At 33.3% G+C, this 16,358-nt stretch overlaps 2 protein-coding genes across 2 annotated transcripts; both read right to left on the bottom strand.

Moving 5' to 3' along the window:
* Window positions 1-3,847: 3,847 nt before the first annotated feature.
* On the bottom strand, window positions 3,848-8,093 carry LOC140836671 (protein CHUP1, chloroplastic-like). The gene is made up of 7 exons (XM_073202354.1): window positions 6,660-8,093; window positions 5,254-6,192; window positions 4,924-5,055; window positions 4,627-4,808; window positions 4,417-4,528; window positions 4,176-4,319; window positions 3,848-4,088 (listed from the first exon to the last, which is right to left on the bottom strand). The coding sequence occupies exons 1-7, from the start codon at window positions 7,434-7,436 to the stop codon at window positions 4,005-4,007; spliced, it is 2,370 nt and encodes a 789-aa protein (XP_073058455.1). The 5' UTR covers window positions 7,437-8,093; the 3' UTR covers window positions 3,848-4,004.
* A 2,098-nt stretch (window positions 8,094-10,191) lies between these two features.
* On the bottom strand, window positions 10,192-13,300 carry LOC140836673 (coatomer subunit epsilon-1-like). Its single transcript, XM_073202356.1, has 7 exons — window positions 13,024-13,300; window positions 12,835-12,924; window positions 12,169-12,329; window positions 11,282-11,417; window positions 11,046-11,201; window positions 10,648-10,727; window positions 10,192-10,568 (listed from the first exon to the last, which is right to left on the bottom strand). The coding sequence occupies exons 1-7, from the start codon at window positions 13,195-13,197 to the stop codon at window positions 10,475-10,477; spliced, it is 891 nt and encodes a 296-aa protein (XP_073058457.1). The 5' UTR covers window positions 13,198-13,300; the 3' UTR covers window positions 10,192-10,474.
* Window positions 13,301-16,358: the final 3,058 nt, after the last annotated feature.

A 16,358-nucleotide genomic window follows, 5' to 3' on the forward strand; every position in this document is an offset into this window, starting at 1 on the left:
AAATTAGTGAAAACCATTAAATTTGTGAAATTTACAAGCACTAATATATATATTTACAAGCACCATTAAATTTACAAGCACTAATATATATATATATAAATTAGTGAAAACCATTAAATTTGTTACCCTGCATACCAGGTGTGCAAGCTATCATGAGCACCGCCTACGTGGCGGTGCATGATTGGTCAGCTTTATAAAAAAAAAAAACAAAAAATTTTGTGTGTTTGTGGGCGTGTCACGTACGCAGACGTCCACAGGAGTGCAAAAAAGAGTGTGCAGGGTATCATTGCGTATATATATATATATATATATATATATATATATATATATATATATATATATATAAGCCCCAAATCAAATTTGTTGGTTCTTGGTTTTCTAAAAATTATTTCCTTAAAAGCCGCCCATCATAACATTGGTCTATATATTTTAGGGGTGAGTCTCATGTGAGACTGTCTCACGGGTCATAATCCGTGAGACGGGTCAATCCGACTCATGTTCACAATAAAAAGTAATACTCTTAGCATAAAAAGTAATACTTTTTCATGGGTGACCCAAATAAGAGATCCGTCTCACAAATACGACCCGTGAGACCGTCTCACACAAGTTTTTGCTATATTTTAGACATAAAATAATTTTTTCATAGATCAAATTGTATATGAGATCAGTCTCGCAAAATCAAACTGTGAGAAGATTTCATAGGAATATTTGTGTTATTTATTTTAAAAAAATTCCATCCAAACATGCTCAAATCATTAAATAATAAAATATAATAATAAGTATTCAAATATATCCTTTGATACTTTGAAACACTTTTACAATAAAGAGTCCACTATATATTATATTACATCTGATCTATAATAAATAATAACTGGACATTTAAGTATTATCCACTATCATTCGTGATCCTTTTTGTAGGATATAAAATTCACTAGGCTTTGATGGCAAAATCATTATCTAATATTAATTAATGCATATGTTATATAAGTAATTATTATACATATAAAAATGTGTGTGTGTATATTTGTTCCCATAATTGAGTCGTAGCTCGTGAATAATTTTGGATAATTTCCAACCACACTGATTTTGAAATAAAATAAAATTAGTAAAAATAAATTAAATTTAGGTAAGGAAACATCTTGTCAAGTGGTCAAATCAAGCAGTCTGCTGTTTTTGGCCGAAACGAAATGAGATAAGGGAAGGGGAGGTGCCTCTGATTTGACCCATTTTAGTCCCTCAAAGTCGTCGGTGGGCTCTCTTTCAATAATTTTACAAACGGCTTCTTCTTTTTTAATTTTTTTTTTTACAGTTCGCTTCTTTCGCTCTGTACTCCTCAATCTTTTTGCGGTGGTACAAACAAAGGTAAATTTTTCTAGTTTATTAACAACAAATGTAGATATTATTAAAAAAGTTATATTCAAAATTTTATATTTCGGACTAAAATAGTTGACACTCAAATATTATATATTAGTATCATATTTTTAATGTTTTATATTAATTTTAATCCGAAAAGACATGTCATTAATAACAATATTTTTTATATATTTTTAAGTAACATCATATATTAGTATCGTATTTTTAATGTTTTGTACTGAATTTCATCAAAAAAAAAAAAAAAATTGGAATTAGTGAGTGCAAACCCATTATCAAAAAGTGTAAAAAATTAATTTATCTGACAGAAAGTGATGGAAAATTTGTGTTAGATTTAGGAAGAGCGGAGCAATTTTGATGGCCGAGAGATGCTAAAAATGGTGGGTTGAGTTACGCTTTTTGACGGCCGTTTGGAGTCATGCTAAAACAATTATTATATTACTGATGTATTTTTAAATGTTTATATTATTTTATAATAATTTATTTATAATTGATTGATTTTGAAATATTTATATTATATATAATTATTTATGTACGGTTAAAAAATTTTGAAATATTTAAATCGGTTTTATGTATGATTGTTCTCAATACGCCAAGTTTCGTAGCCGCCGGCTCGTTTGACAAATTTTTAATTAATTAATGAGTTAATTGATGTAAGATAAAAAAAATAATTTATAAATTACAACCAAGACATCTATTTTTATAATGGATTACCGATCCTATGAATCCAACAAAACAAAACGCAACCTTAAATTAATTGTTCGTGATCAAAGTGTCCTTTCATCAGATACCCAAACATGCTATTGAAGGATCAATGAATCCACTGAATGAAAGAAGTTATATATCCTCCGAGGTGAATACCTAGTATTTTTTTAAAAAAAAAACAATAAAAATATATATAATATATGTCCAGGTCCATTCTTTTAATAATTAATGCATTGACCCTCAATCAATATCTCAATTATTTATCAATGATGTATTCAAGTTGTTGTATATAGTAGACGAGTGTTTCACCAATCATGACTTCGACTTATCATATCGACACGCTTTGTTAGGATTAAGTCGATGCTATATGTGGGGGTCTCTATATGATTTGGATGGACAAGATTTACACATATGTGATTTTAAAAAATTAGTGGACCTCATGTATGTGTGGCTAAATTTGGACCATTGATTCTATCATGGAGGTAATGTAAAATGAAATTGACGGCTGCGAGCCTTTGGTTTTAAGCATCGTAAAAAAAAGACATCTTTATAATATTTTGATTAAAAATAAAACTTCTGAAACGCTACAAATATTTCCATATTAATATCTCTTTTTTGTTTTGGAAAGGTGCATATTAATTTCACTATTTAATTCAGCGTGCATGTTTTATTCAGCAAGTATATATATATGTACACATTGATCCCGCAGCTTTTTGTAATTCATTTGCTGAAAACGTAATCAAATCTTACATTGAAAGATAATTAGTTAATAAAATGGAATGATATTTTTATTGTTACGAGATCTTTTGAATAAAGTCTTTAAGTAAATTTATGAGAGCTTAGACTCAAATAGATAATATCGTACAATTGTGGATATATGTGACTTCCATATCAACACAGATGACATCATAGCCATGTTTTATATCGAGTTATGTGAGTAAAATCTTTAGATACTTAAACGAATGAGGTCAGAGCTGTCGATAAAAAACGTGCGTCCCAACACTTTGTTTGAGGGATTGTTGGGAATGGGATGCTTTGCTCGTTTCTGGAGAAATTGGTCGGATCAAACTTAGTCTTGACAACCACCCATCTTTTGAATATATTCTTGAAATATTTCGACCCTCAAAGGCTTGCTTCTGCGTAGCTCGTGTTTCCCGCAGGATTATTCGTCCCCAATATCAAGATCCCGATAGTTGAAATACGCGGCCCTCGGGGAATTTGAAACATGCGGCTCCATGTAACTAACTGTAAAGCTTCCGGATCCACGAATATGGTGTCTGATATGTGGGGAAATGGAGAAATCATTCAATCTTCCTCCATATGGACTCATTTGCAGCTCAGCTTTATATTTATCTTATTCCCTAAGAAATTCACATATTCGGAAATGGGCTTTCTCACAAAGTAGGATTTGGCTTTATTATGGCCCTTTCTTGATCCCTGTCAACTGAATTATTTCGAAAACCTGCGAAAAAAGAATGCGGGTTCTATCCAGCTCATTTTCACTACAATCTTTCTTCACCAAACCCAGTGCTGTGTTATGACTTTAGCATGTTTAATTTATTTTTAATTTTCAGTCAAAGTGAGAAAATGAGGAAAATTTGTTTGTGACTAACCCGTTTGATAAAACTCCCGTGCATGTATTTTGTTTTGTAAATGTTTAAAATTTATTAGTATTATTATTTATAGATATACAATATTACTGCATATAAGGCTCTAGTTCATTTTCGTTGGCTATCATCATTTATTTGTTAAGATCATAGCAAATGTCATGGGTTGTAAACAAGCATGATTGCATTTTACAACGACGATATCTTACAAGGAAACTCACATTTCTTCACAGATATCAATTAATCCAATGTCGTTGCACAAAAATTTAAATGCTTCAGAATCATGTTCGATGCTTACTGAGATGATAAGCCAAATAGAACCTAATTTTTTGTGTTCAAAACGACAGCCAAGTCCCGTAGTTCCTCGAATGCGTGCATTGTTTCGGCATCAAATCCTCCAGCAAACTGCACGTCATGCCAAAACAAGAAAATTTTATCCGCAGGGATGATCAAGAAATGAAAGAATGGCTATTCCTTGAAGTGTGAACAAACCTGATGAATTCGGAAGGCGAATCTCACTCCCTGGAGCAACATATAATCCAAGGAAGAATCTTTATCTGATGTTGCCTTGGTCTGGAGTTCCATGGCAACCCTCTTCATGTACATCTTGGCCAGTTTGACAGATCCAAACTTTATCTGAAATCAAGAAAAGAAAATGAAAATATCTGTGTACTAGTACGTACGAAGAAATAGATTTTCCTCTAAAAGTTGTGAAAATGGCAAGAGATCAAACCTTGCTCACGATTCCCACGTCTAGTAGCCAGTCATTAGGAATGTGGAACTCCTTGCAGTGTCTGATCAATGAGTCTCTAGTTCGGAGAATGTTATGTACAGTGCGCTCCATCCTAATGAAAGAGAGTCTATATCAAAGTCTGGATTCTTACAGGAGGAATTTTAGGCAAAGTCGAAAACTTATGTTGTGAAGGCAACTACAACTACTTACCTCTCAGATAGAGCAGCAAATTTTTTCAATGCAACATCACAGGGCAAACGAGGGTCATCCTTATAGTTTGAAACTTCATGCTCCAATTTCTTTAAGTCTCTGTAAACGAATGCTGCTTCTCTCATCGTGTCAGCTTTCTTTTCTGGCCATTTGAAGTGCTTCAGAACTGCCCTTTCGTCAACCTTGGGGATGAATCAAACAGGGAAAATTAAACCACAGGAATTGCCGACTAACTCCTTTGATCAAAATTTGAAAGGAACATGATAATGATTTCTGCATTATAATTTAGAAACTTACAAGAAAGCATAGTTCATCATCAAGCCACTTCACAAATGCCACTACATCTTCAATGTTCTGATAAACTGCACTATTTACCTCTCGAATTAGGAAGTTGACAAATTCTCCTTGAGTCTCAACATCCGCCTTTATCTGCTCACAAGAAGGTGATATGTAAGGATATTTTAGAACTGATTGATAAAAAGAACACATTGAAGGCTGGTATATTCAGAGATAATTTATTTGCAAGCATTAAATCGTCATCAAGAATGCATATTAAAAGAATTGCTACTTGTGCATCTACTTGTGTAACAACTACAGAGAAGGATGACGAGTGAAACAATCACTTACAGCAAGCAAATGAGATGACCGGTTCTCGATTTCACCAATCATGCTACTCCGAACGTTTGTGACATCTGGTGCATCTGTTGCCCCCGAATTTAAGCACTCTTTCCTAGAATCCCTCTTCATGAGTGAGTGATAAAATTCGACTACTTGGGGAGAACGCTTCACTATTCCGATCATGCTTCTACCCATTAACTTCGGAGGTGGGGGAAGAGGTGGCGGTGGTGGTGGGAGAGCTGGTGCAAGATTTTGAGAAGATTTTTCTTCTTTTATTTCATTTACACCAGAACATGAAGGCCTAGGAGGAGGATTTGGTATTCGTAAGGCCCGTTTTTCAACATCAAATGAAGCAGATAACTTGCTAATTTCTTGGCAGTTGGTATAAACATGAGACCTATTGCCTACTTCCAAGTCGTATTTTTGCGAAACTAGTACCTCCATCCCCTTATCCACCTCCTTGGAGCATATAAAACCATCAGACTGCCTTCTCTTATTAATTATCAGATCCTCAGAACAGAAATTTGATCCGCCAATAGAGTGCCTACGTGCTGAACCTTGGGAATCACTCCAATTAGTATCGATAAGGTCATCCGTGTCTTTCATTTGTAGCAAGTCTTCATCAGTAATAGGCCATTTCTTGAACTTCTTGATCAGATGTAACCTCGTTGTGGCATTTTTTTCGGAACCTTCATCTGTCTGAAGGGATAATGAGCCTTTAGACTCTTTGCTCTTCTCAACAGAGTTAAGGCCTGATGGCTTGTCACAACTTGTAGTTGAGACTTTGTGCAACTCATGTCTCAAACATGAATTAACCCATCTCAGGTAAACTAACTCCTCCACTTCATTCATTCGGCTCATTTGAAGGTTTTCCACTTGTTTACATAGATCTTCGTTGGTATGCCGTAGCAAAGAAATCTCTGATTTAATCTTCTCAATAGTATCATTCTGCCCATAAAGAGTTCAAAATGAAAGGAATAAGATATCAAGATATCCTTAATTGTATTTTCGATTCCCAAGGCTGTCATAAAAGTTGATGTTCACCACCGTTTTAGTTCTTTTAAAACTCCATCTAAACTTACAATATATTTTCAATGTAATTAAATTCGAAAATATTGAAAATGAATGAAAACAGGATAGTTGATAAAAACATATTTTTTTTGCAAACATTTCATTAGCTTTCCTTCAACCAAACATAGAAAAGTGTTTTCTTGAAGAATCCTTAGATTAGGATTCAAGTATAGCACAGACATAGAATTCGATGAAATTAAAATTCCTCCTGACATACAATTTCCCTACATTGCAAATTACAAACTCAGACCGGATCAACCTGCTAGCAGTTGCGGGAATTGATAAGTAGACAGTAAAAAACATCAATAGCAAGAGCTTTGATTCAGTAAGTGGTAATAATATACCTTATAGACTTGAGAAAGGTTATTTAACTGAGATTCCAAGGAAGAAATCCTGAAAGCGAGGTTCCTCTTCTGAAGCTGCAGCTCCTTGTTCAAACGCCTCAATTCCACAACCTCTATCTCCACAGCACTCAAATTTTCATGTCCTCTGCTTTCCAACATTTCGTCCTGCTTCCCAACTAAAGCAGCTAAGGACGCCAACTGTGCAGAAAGGCCCTCTTTTTCGCTTTCAAGCAGTCCCACTTTCTTGACAAGGCCATCAACTTCACTCTCATTTAATTCAAGCTCCAACACCGTGGGATTTTTCTTCGACTCTGATAACTCAGCTTGTAACTTAAGCTCTCTATCTTTTGATTCCTGAAGCATATTCCGCAGATGGTCAATTTCAAGAAACAAATCCTCGGATGAGCCTATAGAGTTTTTCTTCTTTTGGATCTCGACAGCCTGTGGATGCACTTGCGTTGGATATATTGAACATGAGAGGTCACCGATAAGGGACCTCTTGATTCTTGAATTCGGAACCGGTGGCTGATTCTTCTGGTTTGTGGCATCGTCGAATGGTAATTTATTGATGTTAGCTGTGGTTTGCAGTACTCTAGTTTTGGTTTTCTTATCTGCAGCTGAGAATCCTTTCACTATGTGAGAACCCCATGAAGATTTCATCCTTGAAAAATTTCCGTCGGCCTTCACATTGCTATGCTTAGCACCCTTTGAGACCTGATTTTGATCGGCAAATTTTGAAGTTTTCACTCTGTTCCCAGATGGAATTTCTTCTCTCATTTTGAACAAACTAATAAAATATGAACCTTTTATCACTTGGAGAAGCGATGCATAAATTCAGTACTTGGATATAGTAACAAGAGAACGCGAACAACCTCAAGAAAGTTTACAAAATCCCAATCCAAACAATAATATATCTGATGACAAGTGAACCGCCAAGAAAGACATCAAGAAACCGAATAAGATAGCAAATGGGATCGGTCAAGAACAAGAGAACATCTCAAAAACCCACAAAAAACAAATGTGGGTTTAATCAATGATGTCAATAAACTCAGCTGAATTGAATTTAACTGCAAAGGACATTTAATTTTTCAGCTCACATCACATGTCAAATGAGAGGGTTCTATTTCCAACTCCCCTTTTAGCAGGCTAGCTAAAAACTGAACTCAACCAATTACAGTTTGCAAAAAATAGCCCTTCTCATTTTCAAAAAAAAAAAAGAAAAGGAAAAAACCCTTCTCCTTCTTCTTCAACTAGTTACACCCTCGTCATCATTAATTGATCTTGATAATGACACATGATATATATTCCCTCATGAAGGTTGGGCAATGGAGAAAGAGTCCACAGCTGAATCAGTTCTGTTTTAGTATCATCAAAGTAGCAACAGCGAAAGGTGGTACCTTGATGGTGCTTTCCTGTTCGCCTTTCACTTTGAATTTGAAATTTGAATCACTCCACATAAACTTCATTTTTTAAATATCATATAATATATAACATCATACACACACATCTCCTAAAAAGAATAATTTTTTATCATTCAACAACATAATTTTTTATGTTACATATGTTTATATATATATATATATATATATATATATATATAATCGCGATATTTTTAAATTTATGTTTTGATTTTTTTTATAGAAATAAAAAATGGTTGGCATAAAAATCTCATATGACAATTTTTTTTAAAAAATATTACAATCGACGAAGAATTTTTGTTTTAATATTAAATCAAATACATGTTTATTCTCTATTGACAGAGGTTTATGTCATTATACTAATGAAGGTGTTAACACAAATCCTATTCTAGATTCAACGTTTCTATATCCAAAATCCAAATCGAATATTTCAATTTCATCTCTGATTATTTATTATATATGTACAATAAAAAGTATACATACGGTTGGTTATATGTTATTTTTGAAATTATAAAACTATCTCACATGTAGTTTAATTGAAAAACAATTTTAAAATACATGTAATATAGTTTTATAATTTAAAAAATAATGGATAATCATATATGCAACTTTTTGCATTTCTCATCGAGCATATATCTTGTGAGTTAGTGAAGCAATACTTACTAATATTTAATTGGCTAATAAATAATCAGTATATAGTTCGTGGGCTAGAGGTTTAATGGGCTTGGGAGACGAATTGGGCCTCAATGTATTTGGGCCGTACCTATAAGTTACACAACCACCAAACCATGCCCGATGATTCTTCTAATTTTCAGCCTTGGCGTAAAAATGAACATCTTCTTGCACAGATACTCACCATAAACTTTTGTATCAATTTTCCCATTTTGTGTTGAGAACTTAAATGATATGCCAAATTAAGGAGAAAGGACATGGTGGGTACTGTATATTCTTCTGAACCCGCCATTGAAGTTGTTTATTTAATCAATCAGACCCGCAAATTCAATTCGTTATCCCGTTTAAGGAATTGTACTAGCTCCGAGAAGAAAGAAACATAGTAGAATTACGTCAAGAAGCTCTTTAATTGATGGGGGCGGTATATTCTGGAAAAAGAGTTCGAATTCAAACCATCCTTTGATGAATATTTGAAGGCCTTGAAATCTGTCAAGACGGACAGAGATATGGTTCAAATATTAGTAGTCCAACGAAAATGAAGATTATCAAGAAAACAGTTCAAGAAGAAAAGAGTGATGATGCACGGGCTAATGCTCGAGAGGAGTCCAGAAAGGGTGCTTCTCGGAAGAAAAATCTATTTGTTCAAGAACATTCAAGAAAGGGTCTGAAAAAAGTCACCGGTCCTCATTAAAGAGGACGCAGAATGTCAGTGTTAAGAATCTTCGATGCCGTCTGGCAATTTTGGCCATATTTGTTTTGGATACTCACTGAGAAGGTTGACGAGTTTTTTTTGTCACCGACGTTTTTGGAAATATCATCCCATGTTAAAATGCGTTGAATCTGGGATGCAAGAATAAAAACCTTATACAAGGATAAAGACCTACTAACGAGTTGAAATCAGTAGAAAATTGAACTGAAGCAAGCAAATTGATAATCTATTTTTTTCCTTGATCAAATGCAAATCATTATATTTTTGCAAGAAACATACAGCGCTCCTACCAAGATGAAGAATGGATCAAACCAGACGGCTAAATACAGTCAACTTCGAGAAAGTTTGGAGACTGCGTAGAGATAGCGGGAGGAACTTGTCAATGGATATGAAACCATCCCTCAGGTTCAGTGTAAACAGAAGCTCACACATGAAACACATTCATTCAAAGGAGCTAACATGAGACCATCCTATTTATTTTATTTTATTTAATAGTCTTTAATATCATTTTTTGTTGCAGTGTTGCATGCGGCCGTTGTGTTCGGTGCACGATATAATTCAGTGGGACGCTGAAAGGTTCTGACGTAAGCGAGCGATAGACCATATGTTTTTGTTTACAATTCTGTATCATCAGCAGAAATGCGCCTTTTTTGAAATTTAGTCTTCATTATAATTTTGAACACAATCTCAAACGGCATCTTGACATCGGTATTGTTACGCGATTTGGAGCAGAACCCAAAGGAGAAAGGAGAACAAAAAAGGATACTCAGAACAATTTCAAGGGTGCGGGGGCTCTAGTGACGCTATATACTTATTAATCAACTACAACATTTAAGCCCCTAAAAAATGTGTCTGTTTTACTGAACCAATTTAGCATATAGAAATGTCGAACTGGAAAAAAAAAAAAAAAGGTTAACAATAGCAAATTCCGCGAAGGCAGTAGGTTTCTTGAATATGGATGCATAACATAATTCTCATATTGTTGGACTTGACAAACAAGCATGCCGGTCTACTCTTCAAGCAACATTTTGAACTGCTCTATCAAACTTCTCTTCCGCTGTTGATGCACATTTAACGAGTATGTGGTCTGGGTGTGACAATTTCAACTGGCTGCAAAATATCATGCATCAAATAAGATGAAACTCTACTAAGTACAAATCAAATAGCATATAATAAGTACAAATTGTACTTCAAATAGCGGGAGGATGGCTTCCCGTTGTGAAGACTGCAGACAACAAGATTGGCAAGAGTCTCTGGGTCCTTCGCATCCTGTGTAAATAATGTCATGGGATAAAAGAATGTTGATTCTTCCTAACAGCATCTAGCACACAATAAAAACTCTCAAGTCAAAAGTCAGACAAGATATGAAACATAATTATATCCCGCAGATCAAATTTTGGAAGTGATCCGAATGCCATGTAGTCAATTCACGGCATACTTTTGGACTTATGGCAATAGACTTTCATGTTTGTAAAGAAAGCACCAAACATATCCATGATACAGAACCCTGAAAAAATCTTTCAATAAACATCACACTAGATAATGGTGTCGGGGATATCGATGAAAGCAAAAGCTAGGATGGTATACAATGTTTAGGGCCTCAAGCAGAAGTCTTTCAGCGTCAACAAATTCACCCTTGTGGATGCAGCATAGTGCCTTCCCATTAAGAATCAAGCTAGTCACTTGATACTTTTCTGCGAAGTCCTGGAAAATCAGATATGCTTCCTGTATCTTTGAACCACCCTTGTACAAAGAAAAATAGGTAGGTCAATAGAACTTCAATTCCTGATTAAACAGAATGTATTGCAAGAAAAAACGCATACCACAGCCAAGTTTAGCCACGCATTTGCAAGTTGAGTTAGAGTATGATCCTCATCTACTTGTTGCATGATTTTCAGTTGTTTCTCAGCATAATCTGATCTATACATTTTGAGAAAAATTTGGACATTTAAAGCATGCCTGCAAAATGGATAAAGGTGTCAGCCTTAAATCTTCAAATAAAATACATTGATATATATTATGCAAGAAAAGCTGCATGTAATGCAGCCATTTACAGCGTGGAACTCATCATGAACACCTTATGCTTTGCCACAATGCAAAACTCAAACATATGTAGCAAAAATTGGCAGACATTCATTCATAATCACGCATATTATACATTTTGCAACCATGCTGACAGTTAAAGAGAGGTTAAAAAAAGTATTCACTCTCATTGAGGTCAACAAAAGACAGGTGCAAAAACAATACTAACAGTATGATGAGTAAGATCAAGGCTACATCAATATATAGCACGCAACACCAACATGTTCCAGAAAGAAAAACACAAAAATATGTAGCAAAAAAGGGCAGACATACATTCATAATCACACACATTATACATTTAGCAAGCATGCTGAGAGTTACATAGAGGTTAATAAAAGTACTCACCCTCAATTGAGGTCGTCAAAAGACAGGTGAAAAACAATACCAAGTATGATAAGAGTAAGATCAGAGCTACATCAATATGTAGCACGCGGCACCAACATGTTTCCAGAAATGACAGCAATGAACAAGATCTAACATGTAAATGTATGATGGAATTTGAACATACAAATAGAACACAGCACCGACATGTTTCAAGAAATTGTGAGTATTAGCAACACTTGGCATATAAATATAGAATGGATACAAAGCATTTTGCAAAGCCATATCAAATCCAGAAACAACTCACAACTCCATGGTTCCCTCAGTTCCCCCAACATTTGTGTGCTTCAAGGCTTCATTATAATCCTGCTCGTGCATGAATATAATTCCAGCTATAAGCCTCAGCATAGGGTTGTTTCCAATGACTGCATCTCCTAACCACTCGCGAAGACTAGAAATTGCCACTTCCTACACATCACAGATGAACTCATTGATTAATCACGACCAACATCTTGCACCAATAATTACTACCTGCTTCATCACTTTTTGTGTGACATCTCATCAGCATTGTTTCAAATTTCAAGTATTTTCTAGTTTCAGATGATCGCTTTTATTTTCGTGATGGTCGTGATTTACTCGTCGTCGTCTCGAATAAAAATTAGCAAAGTAGAACAATAATTACTCAACCTTCTCACAAATTTTGTTTACCTTCATTTCATTGTCTTGCTACTAGGCATTAATTCTCTCACAAAGGATGGAGGCTTATACTCCTTACGAGCAGAAATTGCTTCCTGGACAAAAATCCTCTACGCTAATTGTGCATGATTTATAATATACACTAACCGAACAAGATTAGTAGATTACCGAAACAAAAATTAGTACAACCAAGGTCTACATCCAGCATTCCGACTCGAGATTCAAAGTAAAAAAAAAAGCTGATCAGTTGCATCGATTTTGCTTTCTAAGAAATCACCTTGTTATCCGGGCTCGAGAGGTATAAAGCCATCAATTTCACGGCCTGAAGTGGCGTCGCTGCTGACGAATCGATCTCATTTATCACAAGCTACATCACCAAACAGAACCGACAAAAACAATCAATACACAACAATCCATTAATCAAAAATGGAAACTAGATCGGATTTTGAAAATAATTTGATTGTACCTGATGACTGCCGAGGGCAATGTAAGAACGGTAAACAAGGCAGTCTCTGTCAACGATGTCCCCTGGAGAGAGATTGGGGATTTCGCTGTTGTTGATCGCAGCCTGGTACGCCCCCAAGTAAAAGTTGTTCCTCAACCCAAACAACGGGTCGGGTCCTCCGGCATCCCCAGCCATTTCCGATCTTCTAAGCTTTCTGATCCTTTACTATCAACGGATCGAAGAGTTCAGATCTCGAATCCAACCTTTGGTAAGAAATTGTAGAGCTGAAGAATGATGCAACTAACAAGTGGCCCGAAGTTGTGTCGTACTGCACGTTGAGGAACTCGGCCCATAACTTTTGTGATTGGGCCAACTGACATCTTGGGCCCCATCGTTTTTTCTTAGGACGCCAACACCTGTATTTCAATTTCAAGCCCAACCCGAAATATGTCTCTCCTGTCCCCCCATTGTGTGAAATCCTCTTCGTTTCTTGCAGTGAAAAGACTAACGACTTTGTCTTTTCATATGTTTTAAATTCTAAGCTAAGTAGGATTTTTCTTGTTTTTTGTAGTTTTCATTGGAATAATTTAAGGCACTATTCGAAATATGAAATAATTAATGATGTCTATGGATAACGTAATAACGTATAATTCTAATCGTTAATATCTTATCATTCACACCAAATCATGTATAATATTATTTTCAAATATCAGTTGTCTTACAATGTCAAATAAAACAATTGTTTGTTAGAAAAAAGTAAGCATCATATTAATATTTTTACCTTTTTATTAAATAATTTTAGAATTTAATTTCGCTCCCCTCGCCCCTACCCAAAAAAATTGAAGTTTAATTTTTTCTATTTATAAATGCAAATATCAATCGGTATATATTTACTTTTAGTATTCTACACAAGATCCATATAAATGGGTAGAATATTGTGGCATATCCTCGATGTAAAATAATTTTTTTATGATATTTTTTTTATTATATGATCACAATGGTATACTTTTTTCACAAAAACTCTTGTAAAAATATTTTATAATTTAATTTTGTGAAACGGTTCTCCGATCCGGCCCGAGTAAATGTATCCATTAGACCATCTAATAGATATGGATCAATAAGATCGTTTCATGTAAAACCTACTATTTTTTTATTACAATCTATGATGAGTTGGGGAAATATTTTATTTATTTTTTTACTTGGGTCGTTTTCTTTCTTCAAAAAAATAAAATAAAAGAGAGGTTTATGTTAACTCATCTAAAAAGTAAAAAAATTACACTGACATAGTAATTTGGCGTGATGAAAGAATATTTAGAACTCAATTATTTATATTTTATCTTATATCAAAATTTTAAGTTTGATACCAAACAGATCTAGCTTATTAATTTATTATATTTAATTAATTATATATAACAGATAAACTATAACAAGAAAAATGTTTCTTTGTCAACGATAATGAGTTTGATTCATTATCAATACTTTTTTGGGTGTATCTATCATACATGATTTGTCTAGTATGATTATCTGAATAACGTGATTCATTCAATATTTCTGTAACATGGTTGATTGAAGAAAAAAGTTTTATAAAATTTAATTTCAAGAAACTTCATTTAGCACTTACTACTTCAACTAGAAGACCATAGATAACCAAAAAGAACTTATAAGTAATATGAGGAATTGTGAAATATTCATCTATTTTATTCAATTAATTCAATACAAAACTTATATGAGTTATTGAATATCTTTTTATATTGGTCCAAGTACATTATTATATAATAAATTTATGGAATAAATATTTTTTTGTTTATATTGGTCTCTAGAAAAATAAAATTTATATTAGAAATTTTTTTTATCAAACAATCTAAAAATATAAAATTTTATAAATAAATTTATCTAGATGTTCCAAAATTATAAAAACTTATAACGGACATAAGAAAAATAAACTTTTATGATATGAAGAAAAAAGAATTCAAGAATAATAAATTTATTTTAGGTCAATTTACATTATTATATAATAACTTTTTAAAAAAATTATAAACCCAACAAACAAAAAAATCTGAGTCGAACTACTCTTTTGTCTCCAAAAAAAACGACATATCATTGAAACATTTAAAGTAGTTAATTTTTTGTATCATAATCTGTTTTAATAATTATTAATAAATTATACAAACATACAACGTGTACGTTGTATACTTTTGCTTTGCAAAAGAAAATGATTTCCAAAGCAGCACAAAAGCGGTACTCATTGCTCTAAAAATCTGGTTCTCTTCCTTGATAAGCACAACATTTCTTGCGAAATTTAAGGATATCCAACGGCTCATATTTACTAAATAGTTGATTTCGTCGATAAGATCATAATTAACATGGCCCTCCTCGCCTCCCCTCTCGCATAGAAAGAGCTATGGAACATGAAATAATTATTACCCGCATGTTCTCCAAATCATATAATTATATCTCCATTTTCAAACTGATATCCCATAATATGCTATATGTGTTTAAAGTATGCCTAATATCCGAAGTCGATCTGATCTATATTTAGAGTGAAAAATAAAATTTTTGGTATAATAAATAATTTTTCATTAATTAAGTTAGATATGAGATATGTCACACAAAATTATCACGAGACAATCACATAGATTTTTTGTGATGAATTTATTGTCATGATAAATCATACACACCATGAGTAACACAAAAATATATAAGTTTGAATTTGATAGTTTTGCGATGAATTTATACGAAATACATAGGCGTAACCAATAAATTTTTTTAATAAAAATATGATAACATTTTAATCAGCAACCTAAATTTATTTTTATTAACAAAATTAATTAATGACAAGCGATGATTTAATCAATTCAAAAGATGAATAAACCAACAAAAATAACAAAGATGTGTAACAAAAAATAAAACGACAAGTAGCCTAATATACATATATATACCTTCGTTTTAAATAATATTTAACAAATAATCAATCACATGATGATGATAAAGAAAAAGAACATTTTAAATAAAAATACATAAAAAAAAGACAAAAACTTTGTGAGACTGTCTCACGGGTTGTATTTGTGAGACAAATCTCTTATTTGGGTCATCCATGAAAAAAAATATTATTTTTTATGTTAAGTGTATTACTTTTTATGGTGAATATAGGTAAGGTTGACCCGTCTCACAGATTATGATTCGTGAGACGGTCTCACATGATATTCACTCAAAAAGAAATCTTCAAGCTTCGATTGATGATATAATAACTACCAAATTTTAATAAATTTAAGTCTGATACATTAATTCTCATATTTATAGAAGCATAAAAATCTCAAAATTACAATATTTATTTGTTTTTGCAATTAGACCACATT

Source organism: Primulina eburnea, chromosome 7 (assembly GCF_022965805.1).
Source record: "Primulina eburnea isolate SZY01 chromosome 7, ASM2296580v1, whole genome shotgun sequence".
Taxonomy (NCBI): domain Eukaryota; kingdom Viridiplantae; phylum Streptophyta; class Magnoliopsida; order Lamiales; family Gesneriaceae; genus Primulina; species Primulina eburnea.